Source organism: Petaurus breviceps, unplaced genomic scaffold (assembly GCF_028583685.1).
Source record: "Petaurus breviceps papuanus isolate PSGF00001 unplaced genomic scaffold, PetGlider_PUasm1.0 90977, whole genome shotgun sequence".
NCBI lineage: Eukaryota > Metazoa > Chordata > Mammalia > Diprotodontia > Petauridae > Petaurus > Petaurus breviceps.
Genome location: NW_027187391.1, coordinates 28,144,453 through 28,166,322, shown reverse-complemented (window position 1 = coordinate 28,166,322; position 21,870 = coordinate 28,144,453). Strand labels below are relative to the sequence as shown.

Below are 21,870 nucleotides of genomic sequence, written 5' to 3'. Positions count from 1 at the left end.
AAATTCTTGGCTAAATAATTGTATTTTATTTGGTGGGTAAGGGAGAGTCCAAAACAAGGTTATAAGAAGAGTGACCAGAGTATTGTATTAGGATAATTATACTGGCATTAGTCTATGTGGGCTACAGTAAAGTGGAGACAGATTGGAGTAGGGTCAGGAAGTTAAATAATGGATGGTTACTGAGATTCCAGGCAAGATGTAACAAAGGCCAGAACTGAAATCATGCCAATAGGAAAAAAAAGAAAGATACAGGTATAAGAGCAAATGACGAGGCAGAACCCATAGGACTTAGCAACTCTTTGGACATTGAGAGTGAGGGAGAAGCAAAGTCAAAAGATCAGCCTAAGATTTCAACCCTGGAACATTAAGAGAATGGTAAGGTCAAGACCTGGATATGACTTCCCAGTCATATGACCAATAAGATAGAAGACTCGACATATTCTCCAATTCTTACACCCTCTCAAATCTCTCTAAAATAGGAATTATAAACAACAAATAAAGAAATTTCAGTTGTCTTTATGGTCTAGGACACCAAGCACTCAAATGAGGTAAAAATTCAGTGAAATAAAACCAAAGAAGGTTAATTGCTAGCCCTTAATTGACTCACTTAACACCCCTTCCTCCACTGTCCATCATATTTCTGGAGGAAGGCTGCACAAATTGATCCACTAGCTTGTAACAAGAACTTGACTGTACACCCTCTTCTCCATGTTCCCTCCCACCCAAACCCCATCCCCAGTGTTGTGGAAAATCAAAATTCAGAAGCTTGCCCAGGAAGTACTCTATTCCACAGCAGAGTTCAAACAGAGAACTATGGAAGAGAGGAAACTGGGCAGGAAACATGCATGACTGTGGTACTCCAATCAGCATGAAAGAAAGAGCCTCACATCCAGATGGAGTTACTTATGTCCCCACAGAAGTTACTTGAGGAAGAAACTGAGGCCAATAAGCCATAAACTGCCCATTGTGGACAGAAATTGATGAGAATTTTGAAGTCCAACACCCAGGGCAACCCCTCCCAAAGAAGAAGGAACCAAAAAGCAGATAAAAGGGGCCTATAAGAAAAAAAAGAGGAAATTACAAAGATCTTATGAAGAAGAAAACTCATTTATAGACCTAGACCATGAGTAGATAAGCTGAAAGGGAAAATATTAACAACATAAAAGAATGTGACTTCCATATCAGTAAAATAATCCAGATATATATAAATGAATATTCTAAGACAAAGGAAAATAAATCAAAACCTAATGGGGTAGAAGACCTTATAGATCCATTCCCAAGACAGCATGGAACCACAGCAGGATGTTCCTAAATGGTTTGAAAAACAAATAAAAACAAAAGTAGAATTTATGGTCTGCACTCAGAAATAACCAAGAATAGGAAGAGAAGTTGGAATAGGATAATATTCTAGAAATCAGCAGATATGTGATCAGGCCCCAGATTAGAGAAGTAGCCTATAGAAATTAAATCTGGAGAAAGAAATGGCAAACTACTCTAGTATCTTTGCCAAGAAAACCCCAAATGGGGTCATGGAGAGTCAGACATTATTGAATAACAACTAGAAATGAAAATTCCATTTAAGCCAATTTTCTTGCTCAAACTATTTTACTTATACCAATATATCTCAAAAGTTCATAAGGGTAGTAATCTGTTCATTAACCTCTTACACACATACACATACATACAAACATATTTACACACAAACTCAATCATAAAATGTATTCAAATTTTATTCTTATCAATTACTCATAATACACAGTTTATATGACATGCTAATATTTACTAAATACTGCTTTGGAAAGGTGCTAATATTTTAGTCAACTGAATTTAACCAACATAATTATACCATATTAATAAACCTTTAAAATGCTATTTAAGATAACATTATTTATAACAAAGTATACACCTGTAACTTATTGCAAGTCATGATATAATTGTCCTTAGAATTCCTATTGATTTCCACAAGATTACCCTTAAGCATCAGATTATAAAATTCATTCTATATGTCATCTTAGTTAATTCTGATGTGCTATTTCCCATATTCAATTAAGTAGAACTCTTGTGAAAACAATCCAATAAATGCATTTGGTCTAAACCATCCCTGAACAGAATTATAAAGATATTTGAGCTTCAGTAGAGTCAGATTACAGGAAAAGTATAATTTTTTACTTCAGGATTTTTGAAGAATCATTAATATAGTTTAATATATTATATATACATATAATTTTATCTGATTAATTAATATAATTTTACCTGGTTATCCTGGAAGATTTGAGGAAATTATGAGAATATATACAGGGGTGGCTAGGTGGTGCAGTGAGTAAAGCGCCAGTCCCAGAGTCAGGAGGACCCGAGTTTGGTTCCGGCCTCAGACACTTAACACCCACACAAAAAAAACTAGCCATGTAACCTTGGGCAAGTTACTTAACCCCAATTGCCCTCCAAAAGGCAAAGAAAGAAAAAGAAAATATATACAAAGACTATAGGTTCCTAGGACAACTATAACTGTAATATGTTATATCAATAATTAATTATTCATAAAAATATTATATACCAGTCACATAATTCCAATATTGTTAATGCTTAGAAAGGAACATGAAAATTCAACCAATAAATAACAAAGAATAAAGATGTTTTTAAACATGGTATTTGCTTTTAAGGCAAAAGAATTGCCTTAAAGCAAAGTCTTTTTTTGGAATTAAAAATCTCTCAAGCCTTAGATGATCTCAGCAATTCCATGTCAAAAACAAAAACAAATTTAAATAGCTTGTTATAAAGAAAACTTGCTTGAAATAACAAGTTACTTGATTTAACTAGTTATTTTAAAAGAAACTACTTGTTTTAGTACCACAACCATTATTCTTAACTTATCTATGAGGAATGAGAGAAATTATTATTTTCTATTATATTAATAATTCATTATTAATTAGGATCCAGGCTTTATATTTCCTCATTCAGGGACCAGCCCCTGTAGATCAGTCAGCCAGTCCCTGAAGGGTATGACTGATAGAGGAGATTGACCTAATCCTCAGAGTACATGCTCCTAGATCTTGGGCAGGACCCTACCCAATTGGGAGATTTTAGTTCAATTTGAAGTGTAAACAGAATCTAATCTAGGTGAATACTTGCCCTGAGAGAATAAGCTCATGTCTTTACACCCCTCCATTTGAGTTTGGGGTGACCCAGCTCACAAAGAAGAAAAATTAACCACAATGGTCTGGGTGGAGATGGAATCCCCTTTCCAGATTGCTGAGGTAGATGAGTTTCATAATCAAGACAAGTTCTCATCAGGAGGAGTTGAAGACTTATAGTGGACCTCCTTATTAAAATATCTACCAATCACAACTGATTGCTTCTATCAGGGGCATTTCCTTTCAAAAATATTTAAAACATTCAGTGTATCCATTATGTGTCTTTGGTTACTGAGAGAAATCAGTGATGATCAATTTATTACTAGCTAGCATAATTAATAAAGTGATTATTTTAAATAAATAAAATTTTAAAAAAATTTAAAAAAAAACCCAGAAACTCTTTTTCTTGGGTTTTTAATTCATTATAGGAAGCTCATCATCCACAGTAAACAAACTTAAAGAAATATGTGCTACAAATATTAAGGTAAGTTAAAGGAGAAATACACATGGACAAGTATTATACAGGATGAGGGTGTGGAATAGGCTATAAATGAAGAGAATACCAACGCCAATTAGATAAAATATATTATGAATTTCAGTGATATGTTCCAAAAAGTTCAACAGTGCCAACTAAAACATTATAATTTAATTTAATAATCTCTAAAATACAATGCAGCCTGGACTCCTATTTGATTCTAAGCCCCACTCATTCAGAAGGACTTCTCTACAAAATATACTAATGGGCTTTTCTAGGGCATATTAAAGACAAATGCACCAATGGACTACCCAAATGCAAAGGACTACCCATCATACTGTTTCTCATATTCTAGGCAATAGGCTTTCTTCACTATTAGGCCAAACTCTTGAGTGGGTATGGATCTTATGCTGAAAGCCTGGCAATACATTTGCAAATAGCATATCATCTGCAAACAAGAACATCATCAAGATACAGTACTTTAAAAGGCATAGGAAATGCCTCATCTCTGTACAGTCGACTCAGGACATGCTTGCTGAGAACTTTAAATACTTATGTCCCCATTTCATGTCTTCCTTGATACTAATAGCTAGAGGATCAACTTAACAAATTTCATTCTGTATTAAGTCTCTATTAATTCTGTATTAAAGTATATCTTATGTTATTAGGACCTCTATAGAAATAAAGCAGCTATCATCTAAATGATTTGGTATTGCTCAAAAAAGAGAAGAGTTGATCTGCAGAGCAGTGTATATACATACATACACACATATATACATACACAATCAAACAAATCTTGTTGCAAAAACTTCTGGGAAAATTGGAAAGCAATCTTGAAAAAATTAGGTTTCAACCAACATCTCACACTCTATTTCAAAATAAGCTCCAAATGGATATATAACTTAAGACTTAAATGGTCATATCATTACCAAATTAGAGAATCAAGGAAAAATTCCATTTATGACCTATGGATTGGGAAGGTGTTCATGACAAAACAATGTACAGAGAATATGGATAAAATACTAAATAGCAGAGAAAACACACAATATTAATCACATAAAATTTTTAAAAAGAGGTTTGCATAAACAAAATTAATTCAGTCAAAATTAAGAGAAACAGTTATCTAGGGGAAAAGACTTGGCATTGTTTCTCTGATAAAGGCCCCCTTTCCAAGGGATACATGTGTGAGTATGTATAAAAATATACATGTATGTGTGAGTGTATACACATATACATTTTATATATATAACTGATTTAAATTTATAAAAATAAGTACCATTCTCCAACTGATAATAATCAAGAGATATGAATAGGCAGATACCAAAGTTTCAATAAACTTGAAAGTTCTCAAGCTGTCAACAGGTATATGAAAATATACTTGTAATTACTAATTAAAGAAATGCAAATTAAAGCAATTCTTAGGTTCCACCTCACATATAACAGATTAGTAAAGTGGATGAAAAAGAAAAATTATTATTATTGAAAAAGATGTGGGAAAACAGGTACATTAATTCACTGGTGGCAAAGCTATGAATTAGTCTAGCCTTTATGAAAAGCAATTCTGTATGGGCCCCCAAATTGTGCATGCTCTCAAACCCATATGTAGCATTTACTAGGCTTATACACCAAAGAAATCAAAGTAAGAGAAAATAACTATTTGTTCAAAAAACTAGAAACTAATGGGGTGCCCATCAATTGGGGAATTACTGAACAAATTATTATAAGTGAATATGATGAAATACTTTTCCCCAAAAATGAAAAAAATGAACAGTTTCAGAGAAATTAATTAAATTCGCATGAACAGAAGCAAAGTGAAATGAGCAGGAAAAAATGTACTCAAAAACAATACTGTAAAGAAAAAGCAACTATGAACAATTTCAAAATTGATTGATATGGTGATGTTGTTATTGAGTTGTTTCAGCAGTGTTCAACTCTCCATGGCCCTATTTGGTGTTCTTGGCAAAGATACTAGAGTGGTTTGCCAATTCTTTCTCCAGCTCATTTTACAAATGAGGAAACAGAGCCAAACAAGATTAAAAGACTTGCAGAGTCTCACATAGCTAGTAAGTGTCTGAGGCCATATCTGAACTCAGGAAGACAAATCTTTCTGACTCAGGCCTCACATTCTATGCACTCTGATGGCTAGCTGCCAAATTAATGATCAATGTAATGAATAACTATGAATGCAAGAGACCTTTTCACAGAAAGGTGATAAACTCAAGATACAGAATGAGGCACATATTTTTGGACATGGCAAATACGAGAATATGTTTTGTTTGATTAAACTTGGTAGCTTGGATTTCTGTGTGTGTGTGTGTGTGTGTGTGTGTGTGTGTGTGTGTCTGTATCCTGAAATGAGAACTTTATCAGCAAACTTGCCATAAATATTTTCTCAATTTCCTGCTTCTCTTTTAATTTTAGCCTTATTGGTTTTGTCTGTGCAAAATCTTTTCGATTTTATGTAATCAAAACTGCCAATTTTACCCCTGTGAAACTCTCCATCTTGGTCATGAATTTTTCCACCATCTATAGATCTGACAGATAATTTCTTCTACGTTCCTCTCATTTTCTTATGATATGACCCTTTATGTCTAAATCATTTGGAGCTTCTTTTGGTATCTGGTGTGAAATGTTGATCTAAAAACATTTTCTGTCACACTACTTTACAGTTTTCACAACAGTTTTTGTCAAATAGTGAATTCTTACTCCAGTAGCTGGGATCTTTGAGTTTATCAAATATTAGGTTACTGTGCTCATTTACTTCTCTATATTTTATATCTGCTCTGCTTCACTGATCAATATCTCTATTTCTTACCTAGTACCACATACCAAACTGTTTTGATGATTACAGCTTTGTAGTAGAGTTTGAGATCCAGCACTGCTAGGCTTCCTTCTGTACCATTTTTCTCCTACTGATTCTTTTGATATTCTTGACCTCTTATTTCTCCAAATGAATTTTTTTTTCTAAATTTATAATTTAATCCTAGAGGATTTTGAGTGGTGTGGCATTGAATAAGTAAATTAATTTAGGTAATATTGCCACTAATCAAATTGGCTTGGTCTACTTATGAAAAATGACTATATCTCCAATTACTTAGATATGTCTTTACTTGTATAAAGAGTGTTTTGTATTTGTATTCATATAGTTTTTGTGTGTGTCTTGGCAGGTAAACTTCTAAGTATTTTATACTGTCTATAGTTATTTTAAATGGAATTTCTCTTTCAATCTCTTTCCTCTCCCCAACTTTTCAGTTTCCCTTTGCATGTTGTCTTCCCCATTATATTTTAAGCTCCTTGAGAGCAATTTGTCTTTCTTCTTCATATTTGTATCCACAGCTTTTAGCACAGGACCTGCCACATACTATGTGCTAAATGAAATTTTACTGCATGACTGATTTCATTGTTGTTTTCTCCATTTACACTGGCACAGTCACTAGAATATACTGTTTTCCTGGTTCTGTTTACTTCACTTAATTTTTCTTTAAAAGTTTTACAGAATTCTCTTATAAATTCGCTTGAAGCAGGGATTGGTTCCTCTTCCTTTTTTCTTCCTTACAGCTACAGTTCAATTTTAAAAATCTTGATTTCAGCACTCTCATTGATTTTTCTTCTTTGAAAAAGTCTAAACATATGTACAATTTCCACACCAAAGATTTCCCATCTCTGTAGAGAAGTAGGGTGAAGGTGTCAAAATAAAATGAATCAATAATGAAAATGTCCATGTTAATAGATAATTATGGTATAGAAGGAAATTTCTATTATACTAATCTCAGTCTATAAACATTTATTAAGTGCTTAGTATATAGCAAGTATTGTGCAAGGTACTAAGAATAAAACCTCAAAGTCTATTCTTCATCTTCACCATGACCTCCCATCCCATGACCCCTCAGTTCTCTCTTGAGTCACCACTCATACAATGACTACACTTTCTTCTCTATCCAGACCCCTTGGTGAACCATTTCAACTCAACACTAAAAGTTCAATGCTCCCTTATCCAATCAAAAAATATTGTCTTGCAAAGTTTCAGCCTTCTATATCTCCCAATATTTTCTCATTTTACTCATATATATATATATATATGCTACAGAACAAAGCTAGAGAAAATCATGAAACCAGGTTGACAGGGTTCACTACAAATTCATGTTATATAATTTTAGCTAGGCCTTAAATGAAGCAAGGTAATCCTTTTACATCTCCAGAATTGACTATTTCTGGGGATCTTCCATATCTTCTCATCTCTTCTCAAACTTTCCATGGTTCTCCACCCTCTCAGCTAAGAATCTTGCCACATACTTGACTGAAAATATTGGAACCATTTACCGAGAGAGATTCCTCTTTTACCCTCCTCCTTATCTCCTTATAACATTAAAATGCCTACTTCCATCCTCTCTTCCTCCCACTTCACATGAAAAGATGGTCTTTCTAATTTCCAAGGTTAACACCTCTCTACATGCAAAAGTGATACCATTTCATCCCTATTCTCCAGAATATTGCTCCCTCTATCATTGCATTCCATTACTTATCTTTAATCTCTACTGGTTGTGTCCCTACTACCTATAAACATCCTTGCCTCCTTCATCATTAAAAAACAAACAAAAAAATCTTCACTTGATCCATCTATCTCAGCTAGCTATTGTCTTATATCTCTTCTCCCTTTCCTGACTCAACTCCTAAGAAGGCTTTCTCTATGCTGAGAAAATATAGATTCTCAAATCTATTTATCAAGCTCTAACCTATCTGCTGATCTCCAACTGCCTAAAAGACATCTTAATCTAGATATCATGTAGAAATAGAAATCTTAAACTCAACATGTCCAAAACTGAGCTCAGTCACCTAAACTCACAATCTATGTATCATTCTTAACTCCTCGCTCTGTCTCACTCCCATATCAAATCAGTTCCCAACTCATGTCGTTTCTACCTTAACAATATTTATCAATATGGCCCCTTCCAGGTCCCCATAACCTCATATCTGGACTACTGAAACAATTGGATGATTTTTCTCCCTGCCTATAGTTTCTCTCCACTCTGTTCCACCTTTCACTCAGCAGTCAAAGTGATCCTCCTAAAGCACAAATTTGTCCATGTCACCCCACTATTTTATCAATTATGCTGGCTTTCTACTGCCTACACCATTATATGTAAAATCCTCTGTTTGACTCTTAAAGTTCCCTCATAACTGGGACCCTTTATACTTTTCAGTTTTCTTACTCCTTACATCTTTTTACATAATCTGTTATCTAGTGACAGTAGCTTCCCCACTATTCCTTGCACTAGGTTCTCTATCTCCTTATTAGATATTTTCATTTGTTGTCTCCCATGTCATAGGCTTCGTTAGATGGCTAAAAGTGGTTCCTGAAACAAAAAAGGTTAAGAATTCTTACTCTAGGGGCTGCTAGGTGGCACAGTGAATAGAGTACCCGTCCTGAAGTCAGGAGGACCTGAGTTCAACTCTGACCTCAGACACAACACAAAAACTAGCCGAGTGACCTTGGGCAAGTCACTTAACCCCAACTGCCCCTCCAAAAAAGCAAAAAAAAGAATTCTTACTCTAGAGAATGTGCTAAATGACTTCTTACCTTTTGACAGCTTTGATCAATGGGATCCACTGGGGTAGATCTGGGATGTGTTACTCTAACATCATCTCTTCCACATTCCAAAATAGCCCATAATTCAGTTACAAGTGTATTAATAAACCCTAAAAAATCAATTATTTTCTATTATTTATTTAAATTCTGTAAGTATTAACATACTACCAATAATCTCTCTACCACTCAGGCAAGGTCATGTCACTAGAAGAAATCTGAGGGAACTAGATAGGAAAGTTACTTATCAAGAAGGAGGCCAAGAATCAAAGCAAACCCCCCCCCCCAAACAATGAATGGAATTTAGAATGGAAGTGAAGCATAGCCCAGAGCCAAAGGTGATGACATATAGGCAAAATATATATGTGATCTGAAGAGAAACCAGAGTATACCCAAATTAACTACAAAGAAGATGCTACCTGCATCCAGAGAAAGAACTGATAAATAGGAGTACATATGGCATAAGTCTACAGATATGTGTATATATATATATGTGTGTGTGTGTGTGTGTGTGTGTGTGTGACTATATATGTGTCACATATTTGTGTCTAATGGTGGCCATCTCTAGGGCAGAAAGGGGAGAGGGAAAAGGAAAAAAGGAGAAAGTTACATGATGACTTCATGAAATATTTTTTTTTTAAGCAATTAGGGTTAAGTAACTGGACCAAGGTTACACGGCCAGTTTTTTTTTTGTGTGGGTGTTAAGTATCTGAGGCCAGAACCGATCCTAGGTTCTCCCGACTCCAGGGCTGGCGCTTTACTCACTGTGCCACCTGGCCGCCCTGAAATATTTTAAAAGAAAAAGCAAGTTGTATATAATAGATTTGTATATAATAGAATCGCATAATTTCATGTGCAATCCTTTTTTTCTACTTTATTTTGTTAAGTAAATGCTTATTTTATTTTTTAAGTTCAAAATAAAAACAAAAACAAAAAAAGGTGATGATATATAGGCTTTCAAAATGAGATGAGATAAATGCTAATGGCTGGAGACAGACTGAAGTTTCTACCTAACCAGGAAATAGTAACAAGTCTACTTTACAACAAAATTGCCTTTATCATTACCATTAAACCTAGATATGTCTGAAGAGACAGAAAAGAAACAGGAGATGCCAATCTGATAGCTATAGTGCCAAGATACTATTTAACTTTATACTAAAATGATAATCAGAAATGTATAGTCTATAAACTTTTTCTATTTGTTTTATTCTTTTGCTTTGTTTTTAATAATTCTCCAGTAAAATTTAATTTGAAAATATTCCAATCTAATCTCAGCTAAAGGATTTTTCTGTACCCCAAACCTAAGCCAAATCAGGCAACAAAGTACTAGCATGACTAAAATTATAGAATTGTTAGAAAGGCCTTTAAAGCTTTTGACCCTTTCTCTAGTATCTCCATTGGTTTATCACTGCTCTCCTGCAACAATTTACTTGTCCTTGACTTCAAAACTCTCTATTATTTCACATCTATCCACAACTTTTATATCATTTTTTCCTTTCCTTTGATTCTTTTCCTCCAGTCTAACATAGTATAATTTCTTTCTGCCAGCATGTTTCCTTTCCTCATCATAATTACAGTTTCATGTTTTATACAATTCCATACTGGAGATAGTAAATTTCCCATTTTATGTCCAATGTTTATTGCCACCCAGGCTTTAAGAACATCAAGAATGACAAAATAACTTTTCCATATAGAGGGGGAAAACCCTATCATTAACTATAGAAATCTGAACACAAAATTGTTTTTGAAGTAATCCAAGTAGGATTAAGAACAAGCATTAAACAAAATGTCTATTTATAATCAAAATATATATGCTCACATATACTACATAAAGTAAACAAACAGGTTAAAATGTAAGCTAATCTTAGCTCCAAAACATGTTACATAATGGAAGCAGCCCATTTTAAAATTTCCTAGGAAATACTTAAAATACAGAGTAAAAATATGTATGTATATATACAAGTATATATGTATGTACATATATGTATATACATGTATATATGCACATGTATTTAATATTAAAACTAATAATATCACATAGTGATTCACGAAAGACATACATAAAACTTAAAAATGAAGTCACAATGTAACCAGTTGAGAGCAACTGGAATATAATTTTGGATATTTTGACAAGTTTCCATGCCTTTTTCTTTGTGTTTGTCACAGTAAAGCTGGTAATGAATGTTGTCATCACAAACAAGAGGTAGGTAGACAGAACATTTGGAATACTGAGACTTTTTTTTTGCTTTTTTTTTTTTTGGAGGGGAGAGGGCAGGACATTGGGGTTAAGTGACTTGCCCAAGGTCACATGGCTAATAAGTGTTAAGTGTCTGAGGCTGCATTTGAGCTCAGATCCTATTGACCCCAGGGCTGGTGCTCTATTCACTGTGCCATCTAGCCACCCCGAGACCTTTCAGAAACATAATGTATGGTGCATGATATCAGGAGGCAAGATAACATGGGTCTATGGCACTCCCCAGCAAGAGAAGTCATGGTGGTTCAACACTACTTTATCAACAGCCCATAAGAAAATTAAATCTTTGGCATGATTGTGATTTCCTGACACCAACTGCAGGATCATGAGGTTTGGAAAGCAGGGTGATGGACAAAAGGAATCTGCCTGGAATGATTAAGATGAAGTATTACCTCAAGAATGGATGATACCACTCATTGTTACAAGGTACTTTTCAACATTTAATAAAGGAAAAAATTCTATGGTATGAAGTATCCCTTATTGATTGCTTCATCAATTATCACTGCTCTAAAGAAGAAAATGAAATAAATTTAATATTCACAATTAATTCTAATAAGACCTTGACTGGGAAAAAAATCATACCTTCTAGGTAATGTACAACTTTAGGTAATTATATAATTTTATTGCTACTATACTAAGCTCTCATTGTATCAGGTTTGTGATAGCTTTAAGCCAAAAATATTACCTGAATTCCTTAGAGCTACTGCACCCGCAGCTGTTGATGCCACTTGAGTAATCACCACTCCATATCCAAACATTTTATGCCTACTGACCTAAAAGTAAAGAGCAAATAGTATGATTTATGAGATTAAAAGTAAAATAAATATTATTTGCATATTTCTTATGCAGCCTTTACCTTAATCAAAGACTAACGGTATAATCAACTACCAGAATTTAAGCTCAGTGAGTGAAAGAATTATATCATCCAAAAATAAATAAATAAACAACTTTTTACCTCTACCAGTGCTTTTAATTTAAAATGTAAGGTGCTTAATAATTATATGTTGAAGTTAAGGTTATAACTACAGCTGTGCATAAATAACTAGAGATTAAAATTATTTTAAAAGTAACTCAAAAAGTACAGAATAAAGGCTTAGTTGCTAAACCTGATGGTAAAATTCATGAACCAAGAAAGTTCAAATATTTTTACTCATAGAAGCCCATTTACTCTGATTTTATATATAACTCTAACACACTTAAGTTTTCTAAGCCAGTAGAGATTATCAATAATAAACAAAGAGAATGTGGCAGAAGGTTGGTTATAAGCAGAAACATGGACTATATTCGGAACTGATAGCCTAACAGACTAAAAACGTATATATCTCCAAAAGAAAATAATTTGGCCCATTTACCATTTAATATTGTCTACTACAGAAGATTAAAATAATTTATGCTCATAATAATGTTTCTATGCCATCGAGAAAAGCCAGCATTTTGTTCTGTGTATTCTTTTTTAAAATGGCTACTGTATAAAGCATTTTTGGAAAGATTTCCAGTCAAAGTGGTTCATATTTTTTTAAAGTGTTAGTGTTTAGAAGAATATATCAAGAGCTATTTAGAGAATACAACTATATAGATAAATTCAGTCCTTGAGAGTTAAATTCAACAAACATTTATCAAGCATCGACTATATGCCAAGCACTACGGATATAAAGATAAAAAATAAACAATTAAAATTTAAAAAATTAAAGGCCTTTGAGGAATTTACAATCTAGATAACTTAGATTTAACTATACACAGATGCTTGATATTATATGAACAAAATATTTAGCTGATTCACTGATTTTCACTGTTTATGAAGTGGTTTTCTCACATGTATACAAACCATATATTGTGTTCTCAACTGCCTAATAATCTGCAACATAAAAATCAAGGTGTAGGTTATGATGCTTTCTTTAATTAAATTTTATATTGTTATAAATCTTCATCCACAAAAGATAATATTACTGTTTTAATAGTAATACCACCACCACTACTATTAACAATAACAATAATGAATACATTTTGTCTGATAGATTTTAATTCATACCTGTAGTTTTTTTGCATATCGGTTGAACATAAATGTCACACAATCATTGATGGAACCTGTTTTCTGGAGAAGCAGTAGTCCTCTTGGAGTAGCGGCAAAATTTAGCAAGTCATCTAATAAATTTTCTTCCCATGCCATGCTAAACCAAGAAAACATCACTATTTTCATATTACTTATATTCTTTTATCCACACCTCTATTTCACTTCATTTAATAGCTAATATTTATATATACCATGTGCCAGGAACCCTGCTAAGCATTTGACAATTACCTCATTTGAACTTCACAACAACCATAGGACGTAAGTGCTATTACTATCCCTATTTTATAGATGAGGAAACTGAGGCAAATAGAAGTTAAGTGATTTGTCCAGAGTGACAGCTTAGAGGAGTCTAAGGTCAATTTTAAGTCAAGTCTTCCTGACTCTATGTCCAGCACTTTATCTACTGTACCACGATTTTTTAAAATTACACTTCTGTGCCTAGATTTCCAAAGTCTCAGTTCTCCATTATGTATATACTTTCTTTTTTTTATAACTAAGTAGCATTATTTTGAAGTTTCTAAAGCACATATGCATATTTTATTTTCATAGCTTTTTAATTGTTTTTATATAGGGAGCTTGAACTTTCTACATATGGGAACAATGAAATACAAAAAAATAATGACAGATCACACATTATCTGGCAGACCGTGATTTGTTTGGATACCATGTTTTCTATCTGGGAATTTCCAGAAGACAAACTGTACACTAAACTTCACTGCAGGGGCTAAAGAACTAGCAAGTAAGAATGTATTCTCTGCTAAACATTCTAGGTTGTCTGCATAGATGGCATTCACAAGTGGTAAACATTATTTTCATATTTTAATTTTGTGGTTGTATTTAATGAAATTGTAAGCGCAAAAGAATGGAACTATTTCTCAAGAGCAAGTTTGTACACCTCTTACGAAATACATGGACTGAATTGTTGTTTTTGATTGTGTGTGACTCTTCATGATCCAATTTGAGGTTTTCTTCACAGAGACACTGTGGAATATTTTGCCAATTCCTTCTCCAGCTCATTTTACAAATGAGGAAACTGAAGTAAACAGGGTTAATGACTTGCTGAGAGTTACATAGCTAGTAAGAGTCTGAGGCCATATTTGAACTCAGGAAGATGAGTCTTCTTGTCTCCTGGCCCAATACTCTATCCACTGTGTCACACAGATGCCCTGGACATGAATTATATTAATGGGAAGAAACTTACTAATAAGAACCATACCCAATAGGTTTCCCTCTGGTATTGTCAAGCAGGAAGACTAAGACTTATTGTGCAAATAGGATAACTAATGTGTTCCCTTCTGAAAAATGGTCTTGGGGGGGGGGGTGGATTTTATATGTATATATGTATGTGTGTGTGTGTTTGTGTGTGTGTATACACACACACGTGATGCAGACTAGTTATAAAAAAACTTCTAATGGGGTGGGACTTGGAAGAACGTGTCAACAAAAATAATCAGAGTGTCTGGTGTATGTGACCATAATGAAATCACTTAACATGTAACTACTAGAGACCAAAGAAATAGTTATCAACTGGATATGCATTATAATCTAGCTTACTTGTGATTGGTATTTTCACAGATGCATGAAATTTTCATATGCTAGTGTGGTACATTTTTAGACAATATATAAATAACATGCTTATCCTGGAAAAAAAATGGTTATCAGATTGAATTGAAATATATCTCTATGGTTTTAAAAATGATTCTAATCCTGCTCTCTAGTTCTAACCAGACAATCTGTACTCCTGGGAAGAACTAGCTAGTCAAGTCAACATTTACTAAGCATCTACTATGCGCCAGGTATTGTCCTAAGTGTTTGAGATATAAAGAAAGGTAAAAGTAGCCTCTGTTCTTAAGAAACATAGACTAATGGGGAAGATAACCTGCAAACTACTCCTAATCCACAAATGTGGTAAGTATGTCTTCTACATAATAGTTAAAGTTGTTGATAAAAGTGTTAAATTCAACAGGGGATATATAAATAATAGTTATTATTATTACATTATACTTTCTTAATAAATAAAGCTATCTGGAGCAAAACCAGAGGAACATGAAAAAGTACAGCCAATTAGCCCCACAACTCCTCCTCAAAGATCTAGAAAATTAACCAGGTCTACTTCTTATTGAGAAATCTAAGAAATAATCACTGTAAGTAATTATCTTAGCTCAAGTGAACACAAAGAGACAAAGAGATCTATAGACACAGAAGATGGAGTTCTATCCTGGATTGCTCCCCAAGGACCATTTTAGTATAACAACTCAAAATTACCAAAACTATGTGCCAAGGCAAGAAGAGGTCTCGGAGGTCTGCCCCTACATTAAATGGGGCAGCCAAATGGCACAGTAAATAGAGCCCTGATTAGAATAGGCCTTGGATTCAGGAGGGTCTGAATTCAAAACTGGCCTCAGATGTTTGGCATTTACTAACTGTGTGACCCTGAGCAAGTCACTTAACCCTAACTGCCTTGCCTTCCCCCCTCCAAAAAAACCCCATAACTACATTAAATGGATTAATACTGTTCAACGTGAGGTAATAAGTATAAACTGGAAACTTTGTCACTGACTACACAGTTCTAGTGCACAGATCCAGGGCAGAAAGAGGTGATCAGAACACAAGGATGGCATTGAAGGGTAAGGAATGGTAGCAGGTCCTAGGATAATACTGAGGAAGCACTAAGTTCAGAAGCAAACAGCATCTGTATATCTCTAACCAACAGAGTGGAGTATGGACTCAGTTCTAGATCCTAGTCAAGTCTGGATTCTGTGGGGGTACTAAACATGGCAAGTATCCCACACCATAGAGAAGCCTATCACTTTGAAACTGCATAACTTTCCATTTGGATGATAGCAGCTAAGTCCAACAACAATCTGCTAGAATTTCAACCAGAGGTAATTCAACAGGTGTGTTGCTCAGATGTAAACTTGGGTCAAGAATCTGCAGAGCTCTATGGATTAGAGAAATGTAAAGCAAAACAACTCTAAAGTATTACATCATACCTATCAGAGTGGCTAACATGACAAAACAAGAAAGTGATAAATGTTGGAGAAGATATGGGAAAAATTGGAACACCAATGCATTGTTGGTAGAGTTGTGAACTGATCCAACCATTCTGGAGAACAATTTGGAACTATGCCCAAAGGGTTATAAAATTGTGCATACCCTTTGACCCAGCAATACCACTTCTAGGTCTGTATTCCAAAGAGATCACAAAAATGGAAAAAAAAAAAGACCCACAGTACAAAAATATTTATAGCAGCTCTTTTTGTGGTGGCCAAGAACTGGAAATTGGAGGGATGCCAATCAATGGGAGAACAAGTTGTGGTATATGAATGTAATGGAATATATTGTCCTATGAGAAAAGATAAGCAGGAGACTTCAGAAAAACCTAGAAAAACTTATATGAACTGATACTGAGAGAAATGAGTGGAACCAGGAGAGCACTGTACACAGTAACAGTCAACACTGTGTGATGACTAATTTTGATAGACTTAAATTATTTCATCTCAGCAATGCAAGGATCTAAGACAACTCCAAAAGACTCATGATGGAAAAAGCTATCCACATCCAGAAAAAGAGCTATAGAGTCTGAATGCATATCAAAGCATATTTTTTGCCTGCGCGCGCTCTCTCTCTCTCTCTCTCTCTCTCTCTCTCTCTCTCTCTCTCTCTCTTAGTTTCTTCTTTCTTGTGGTTCCTCCCAATGGTTCTAATTCTTTACAACATGACTAATGTGAAAATCTATTTAATATGAATGTATATGCAGATCCTATTTCAGATTTCACACCATCTTGGTGAAGGGGGAGAGCAGAGAGGGAGAGAAAATTTAAAACTTAAAATCTTATGGAAGTGAATATTGAAAACTAAAAATAAATAATTTTTTTAAATTGCAGAACTCAGACAAGGAGGGAAGAAGGCACTCAGAGAAGAAATGAAAGCTTACAGGTCTTCAACCTGAGTTGTTCTAGAGATACTGGAATATAACATTCAATATCCATAAGAAACCATAAAAAATGACCCTAGGGTTGTTTTATACTAAGTTATTTGGAATATTTTTCCTGTTAAATAAAATATATATGCATTAAAACTGCTGAAGGTATAGCTCTCTAGCAAAATCATACAAGGATAGTTATTGTATCAATCTCTTAAAAATCACAATTTGTGCATAAAAAAGCATAAAATCAGAGATGCAAATAACATAAAACCCAACTGACAGAGCTTGTCTGTCAAAAGATCTGTAATGACCATACATATAACTACAGAAATTGGAAGAGCATAACATGAAAGGCTTAATGTTTCTAATAAATAAATATTATTGAATAGCCTTTGAAATATGAGGACAAAAGTAAATGACTTACTCACCAAGGGATGAATAAATTCATAAAGGTGCTCTAGAGCCATCCAACATCTAAATCCATGCAACAAATAACCTACTCAAAGGGCTAGGTTATTTGAACTCTGGTTTGCAACTATTATAAAAAAATAATTTAATAAAAGGTCCACTAGGGTCAGAGGACATTGAGAATAATAATTTTATATGCAGTATGACTTTAGTGATTTCACACAGATGGGAGTAACACACTTTCTATTTTACACATATTCAATTTTGGAATTGGCTAATTATCTAAAGTACAAAAATGTTGACTAAAAGAATTGTTCTGTCACAATTTTGCACATTATATGTGCATATACACATATTAGATTGCAGAACTGCTGGTTTTCGTACTGCACAATACACTATTTTAATTTTCTTTTTTTTTTTTAAGTTTATTTATTTTTAGTTCTCAACATTCACTTCCATAAGTTTTAAATTTTCTCTCCCTCTCCCCTACCTAAGATGGCATGAAATCCAATACGGCCTTTACACATAGATTCCCATTAAACATACTTTCACATTAGTCATGTTGTATAGAAGAACCAGAACAAATAGGAGGAACCATGAGAAAGAAAAAACACAACAAAAAAGAAAAAGAAAAGAGTCTGCTATGCTCTGCATTCAGACTCCATAATTCTTTCACTAGATATGGATGGCACAATACAATTTTTTTTAACCAAGACACATCTGGGACACAAATGATCAATCTTCAATTACTCAGTAATTTTCTATTATCAAGAAAGAAAAAACCCTACTATTTATCATAGTAAAAGATTGGCTATTTTATGTTTAAAACATTAATATTTTTCATTTCCCTACTTTAAAAATTAGCAAGGAGAAAAACAGTATTATGATCAGAAATTATGGTTGGCATTTTGGATAAAACCCCAAATAGCTCATTAAATTTAGCTTATATCTCCACAGTACTCTCTGGTTTACTAAGTACTTGAATCATGAAAGCCCTGGGAGATATGTAGAAAGCATTATCATCCTCATTAAACAGAGATAGAGGCAAATTGCAACTCAGACATAAGTCAATCAGTAAATCAACAAACATTATGCTATCAGAAGTGATCCTCCTCAGTCACACAGCTAGTAAATGGCACAACTAAGACTCACTGAATTCAGAACTTTCATCTCAAAGTTCAGTATTGTTTCTCATAAACCCATACTTCTCACAGGCATACAAAACATATGTTTTAGGTGATATTTAAAGAAAGAAGAATTAGCAAACTCCAAAATGAATTCCAGAAAATTTCATCACCCCAGTAACAAAGTTAATGTAAAGGATCACAGTTTCTTCTAACATTTTAGAAATTTTACAACTTCAACAGTCAAGAACAGGAACTAAGACATAAGAATTATGGGAAAGGTAGTTATTTGCTTTGATCCAGAAAATTCATTACCAAAGGTTCCCTACACCAATTAAAACCCCTTTCTTCACACTCCTTCTACTCCCCCCCAGAAAGAATATTTAGAAAATGTGAAAAGGGGATTTCTTGATATTAATTGCTAATCTGAAAGTTTTTTTTTTTTTTGAGGGGGGGGGGGGAAGCATGGTCTGCTGATGATTTGGGTTCTTTTGACAACTCTCACTTTGTTATTGGGCTGAAAGGCTTCAAAGCATCAGTTTCAATGGAAGAAAAATGTATCAAAATGGATTTTGCACAGTGAAAGTACCCTTGACCCCTGTGGCCTTCCCTCTGATTGACTGGTTTCTCCCAGAACTTCCATTTTAAGAAGTTAGGCCAGGCCAGCCATGGCTTTATTTTTCTGCAGGTCTCATGACTGATTAACCTGGACATTTTCTCCAATGCTCTGTGCTGGGCACCTTTCCTCTCTCACACTCACCCTCCTTAAGCTACCTTTTATGTAGTGGCTTCTCCTGTTGGAATGTAAGGCCCTTGAGAGCCTTTCTTTTGATCCACAGAATTAGCACAGTACATTGCATCTTGCAGGTACTTCATAAATGCGCGTTGATTTGACTTACTTGATATATTAAAAGATAGCAGCCAAATATCAGTTTAGAATATAAACCCATATGGAAAAGCTTAGAAAAAAGAGTAGTGGGAAAGTCTGAATAGAATTGTTTCACAAAACAGAAAAGCACCAGAAAGTAAAGTCAGTTTAAAGAAAGCTTGGTGAAACAAACTGGCAAAAATAACAAAACACACACAAAAATATAAAAACATTAACAAAATTAGAAAAAATCAACATCAGAGGGACTTCTGGAAGACAAATTAATACACTATTGGTTGAGATGGGTATTGGCCCAATAATTCTGGGAAGCAATTTGGAATTATGTGGGAAAAAGTAGCTAAAATGCTAAGAGATGGGAGATGAAGTGCTGTGTGTCAGTTAGCAGAGAAAGCCAGTTTGGCTGGATCTCAGAGTCTAGAAGACAGAGAAATGTCTCAGGAGACTAGAAAAGACATTCTGGAGGCAGGCTGTGTGGGGTTTTAAATGCTGAGCACGAGTTTATATTTTATCTTAGAGGCAATAGGAAGCAAATCACTGAAACTGGTTGATTCTACAAGAGTCATATGTCCAATCTGCACTTAAAGAAAATTACTTTGGTAGCAGTGTGTAGGAGGGGTTGGAGCAGTAAAATATTTGAGGCAATTATTATTATTAAAAATTATTGAAGCAATTATTGTTGTTATAATCTAGGTGAAAGAGGATGAGGGTCTGAACTAAGTTGGCAGCTGCTGTGATAACAGAGAGAATAGGTAGGATGTAAGAGGCATTATAAAAGTAGAAACATTAAGATCTGGCAACTGATTTTATATGTGGGGTGAGGAAGAGTGGAGAATGAAAGATAATACTGAGATCATGAACCTCAGACATTAGAAGGATGGTAGTACCTTTGATAAAAATAAGGACGTTTGGAAAATGCGAATGTTTGGGGGAAAGATAATGAAATCAAGAGAATCTTGGCAAAATCTCAGTGAATTTATGTATTGTCATACGATATCAACAGACTATTTTTAACTTTTTCTTTGCTACAAAGGAGAATTTAATTCTGGTATGTGGTATGTGTGTGTAAGTGTGTGTAACAGTCACATCATTGGGGGAGAGAAGAAATAGAAACATTTTCAGAGGTAATTTAAAAAGACATCAACAAAACATATTTTAAAAAATTAAAATTATGAATAAGAATAATTAAAAGAAATATGAGAAGAAACACAAGAAGTAATTTGGAAATAAAACCTCAAAATATGCAGTAACTCTATCTATGAAAATCAAATCAACAATAACCATCTGATTAAAGTTCTAGTTAAAATACACTTGGTTAAAATCCACAGAAATAAGTTTGGAATGAGTTTTGATGTTCAGTCGTTATCAGTCACGTCTGATTCTTTGTGACCCCATTTGGGTGTTTTCATGGCAAAGTTGCTAGAATGGTTTGTCATTTCCATCTCCAACCCATTTTTCAGAAGAAGAACTAAGGCAAATAGGGTTAAGGGACTTGTCCAGGGTCACACTGCTACTAAGTGTCTGAGACCAGATTTGAACTTGGGAACATGAGTCTTCCTAACTTCAGACCTGGTACTCTATCTACTGCACCACCTTTGGAATAGGTTATGTAAACAAATTCTGTTATGACCATTTGAAGGTTAAGAGACATGTTTTCTTTATTTTGTTTTTTTTTATGTGAAAATAATAGAAGTTGGCCCTTGTTTTTCCTATTTTTCTATCCTGTTGGTGTACTTGCTGATTAAAGTTAAAATAAAGTTTATTCTACAAAAATTATTTTACTTATTCTATTTCAATTTTGGGTAAATCACTAACTTTTCTACAAACAACAAAATAAGCTTTGTTTCCTCAGCTACCAAAGTAGGTAAACCAAATGTTCTGACAAAAAAGAAACAACCTGAATGCACATTTTCTTTTCTTTGTAAAATCTTTATGGTAGAATGTGATTATCTGGTTATTTTTAATCATTACATGAAATATAAACACATATGAGTATAGTCTATAATACT

The 21,870-nt window shown here is 34.0% G+C and overlaps 1 protein-coding gene across 2 annotated transcripts in view; it reads right to left on the bottom strand.

The window, feature by feature from the left end:
- TBC1D32 (TBC1 domain family member 32) overlaps positions 1-21,870 on the bottom strand; it is a 246,731-nt gene that overhangs the window by 141,012 nt on the left and 83,849 nt on the right. For both annotated transcript variants that reach the window (XM_069076948.1, XM_069076949.1), the window contains 3 exons: positions 13,474-13,612; positions 12,130-12,217; positions 9,185-9,303 (listed from right to left, as the gene is read on the bottom strand). In XM_069076948.1, coding sequence (XP_068933049.1) covers positions 9,185-9,303; positions 12,130-12,217; positions 13,474-13,612 — 346 coding nt within the window. The remainder of the gene's footprint in view (positions 1-9,184; positions 9,304-12,129; positions 12,218-13,473; positions 13,613-21,870) is intronic.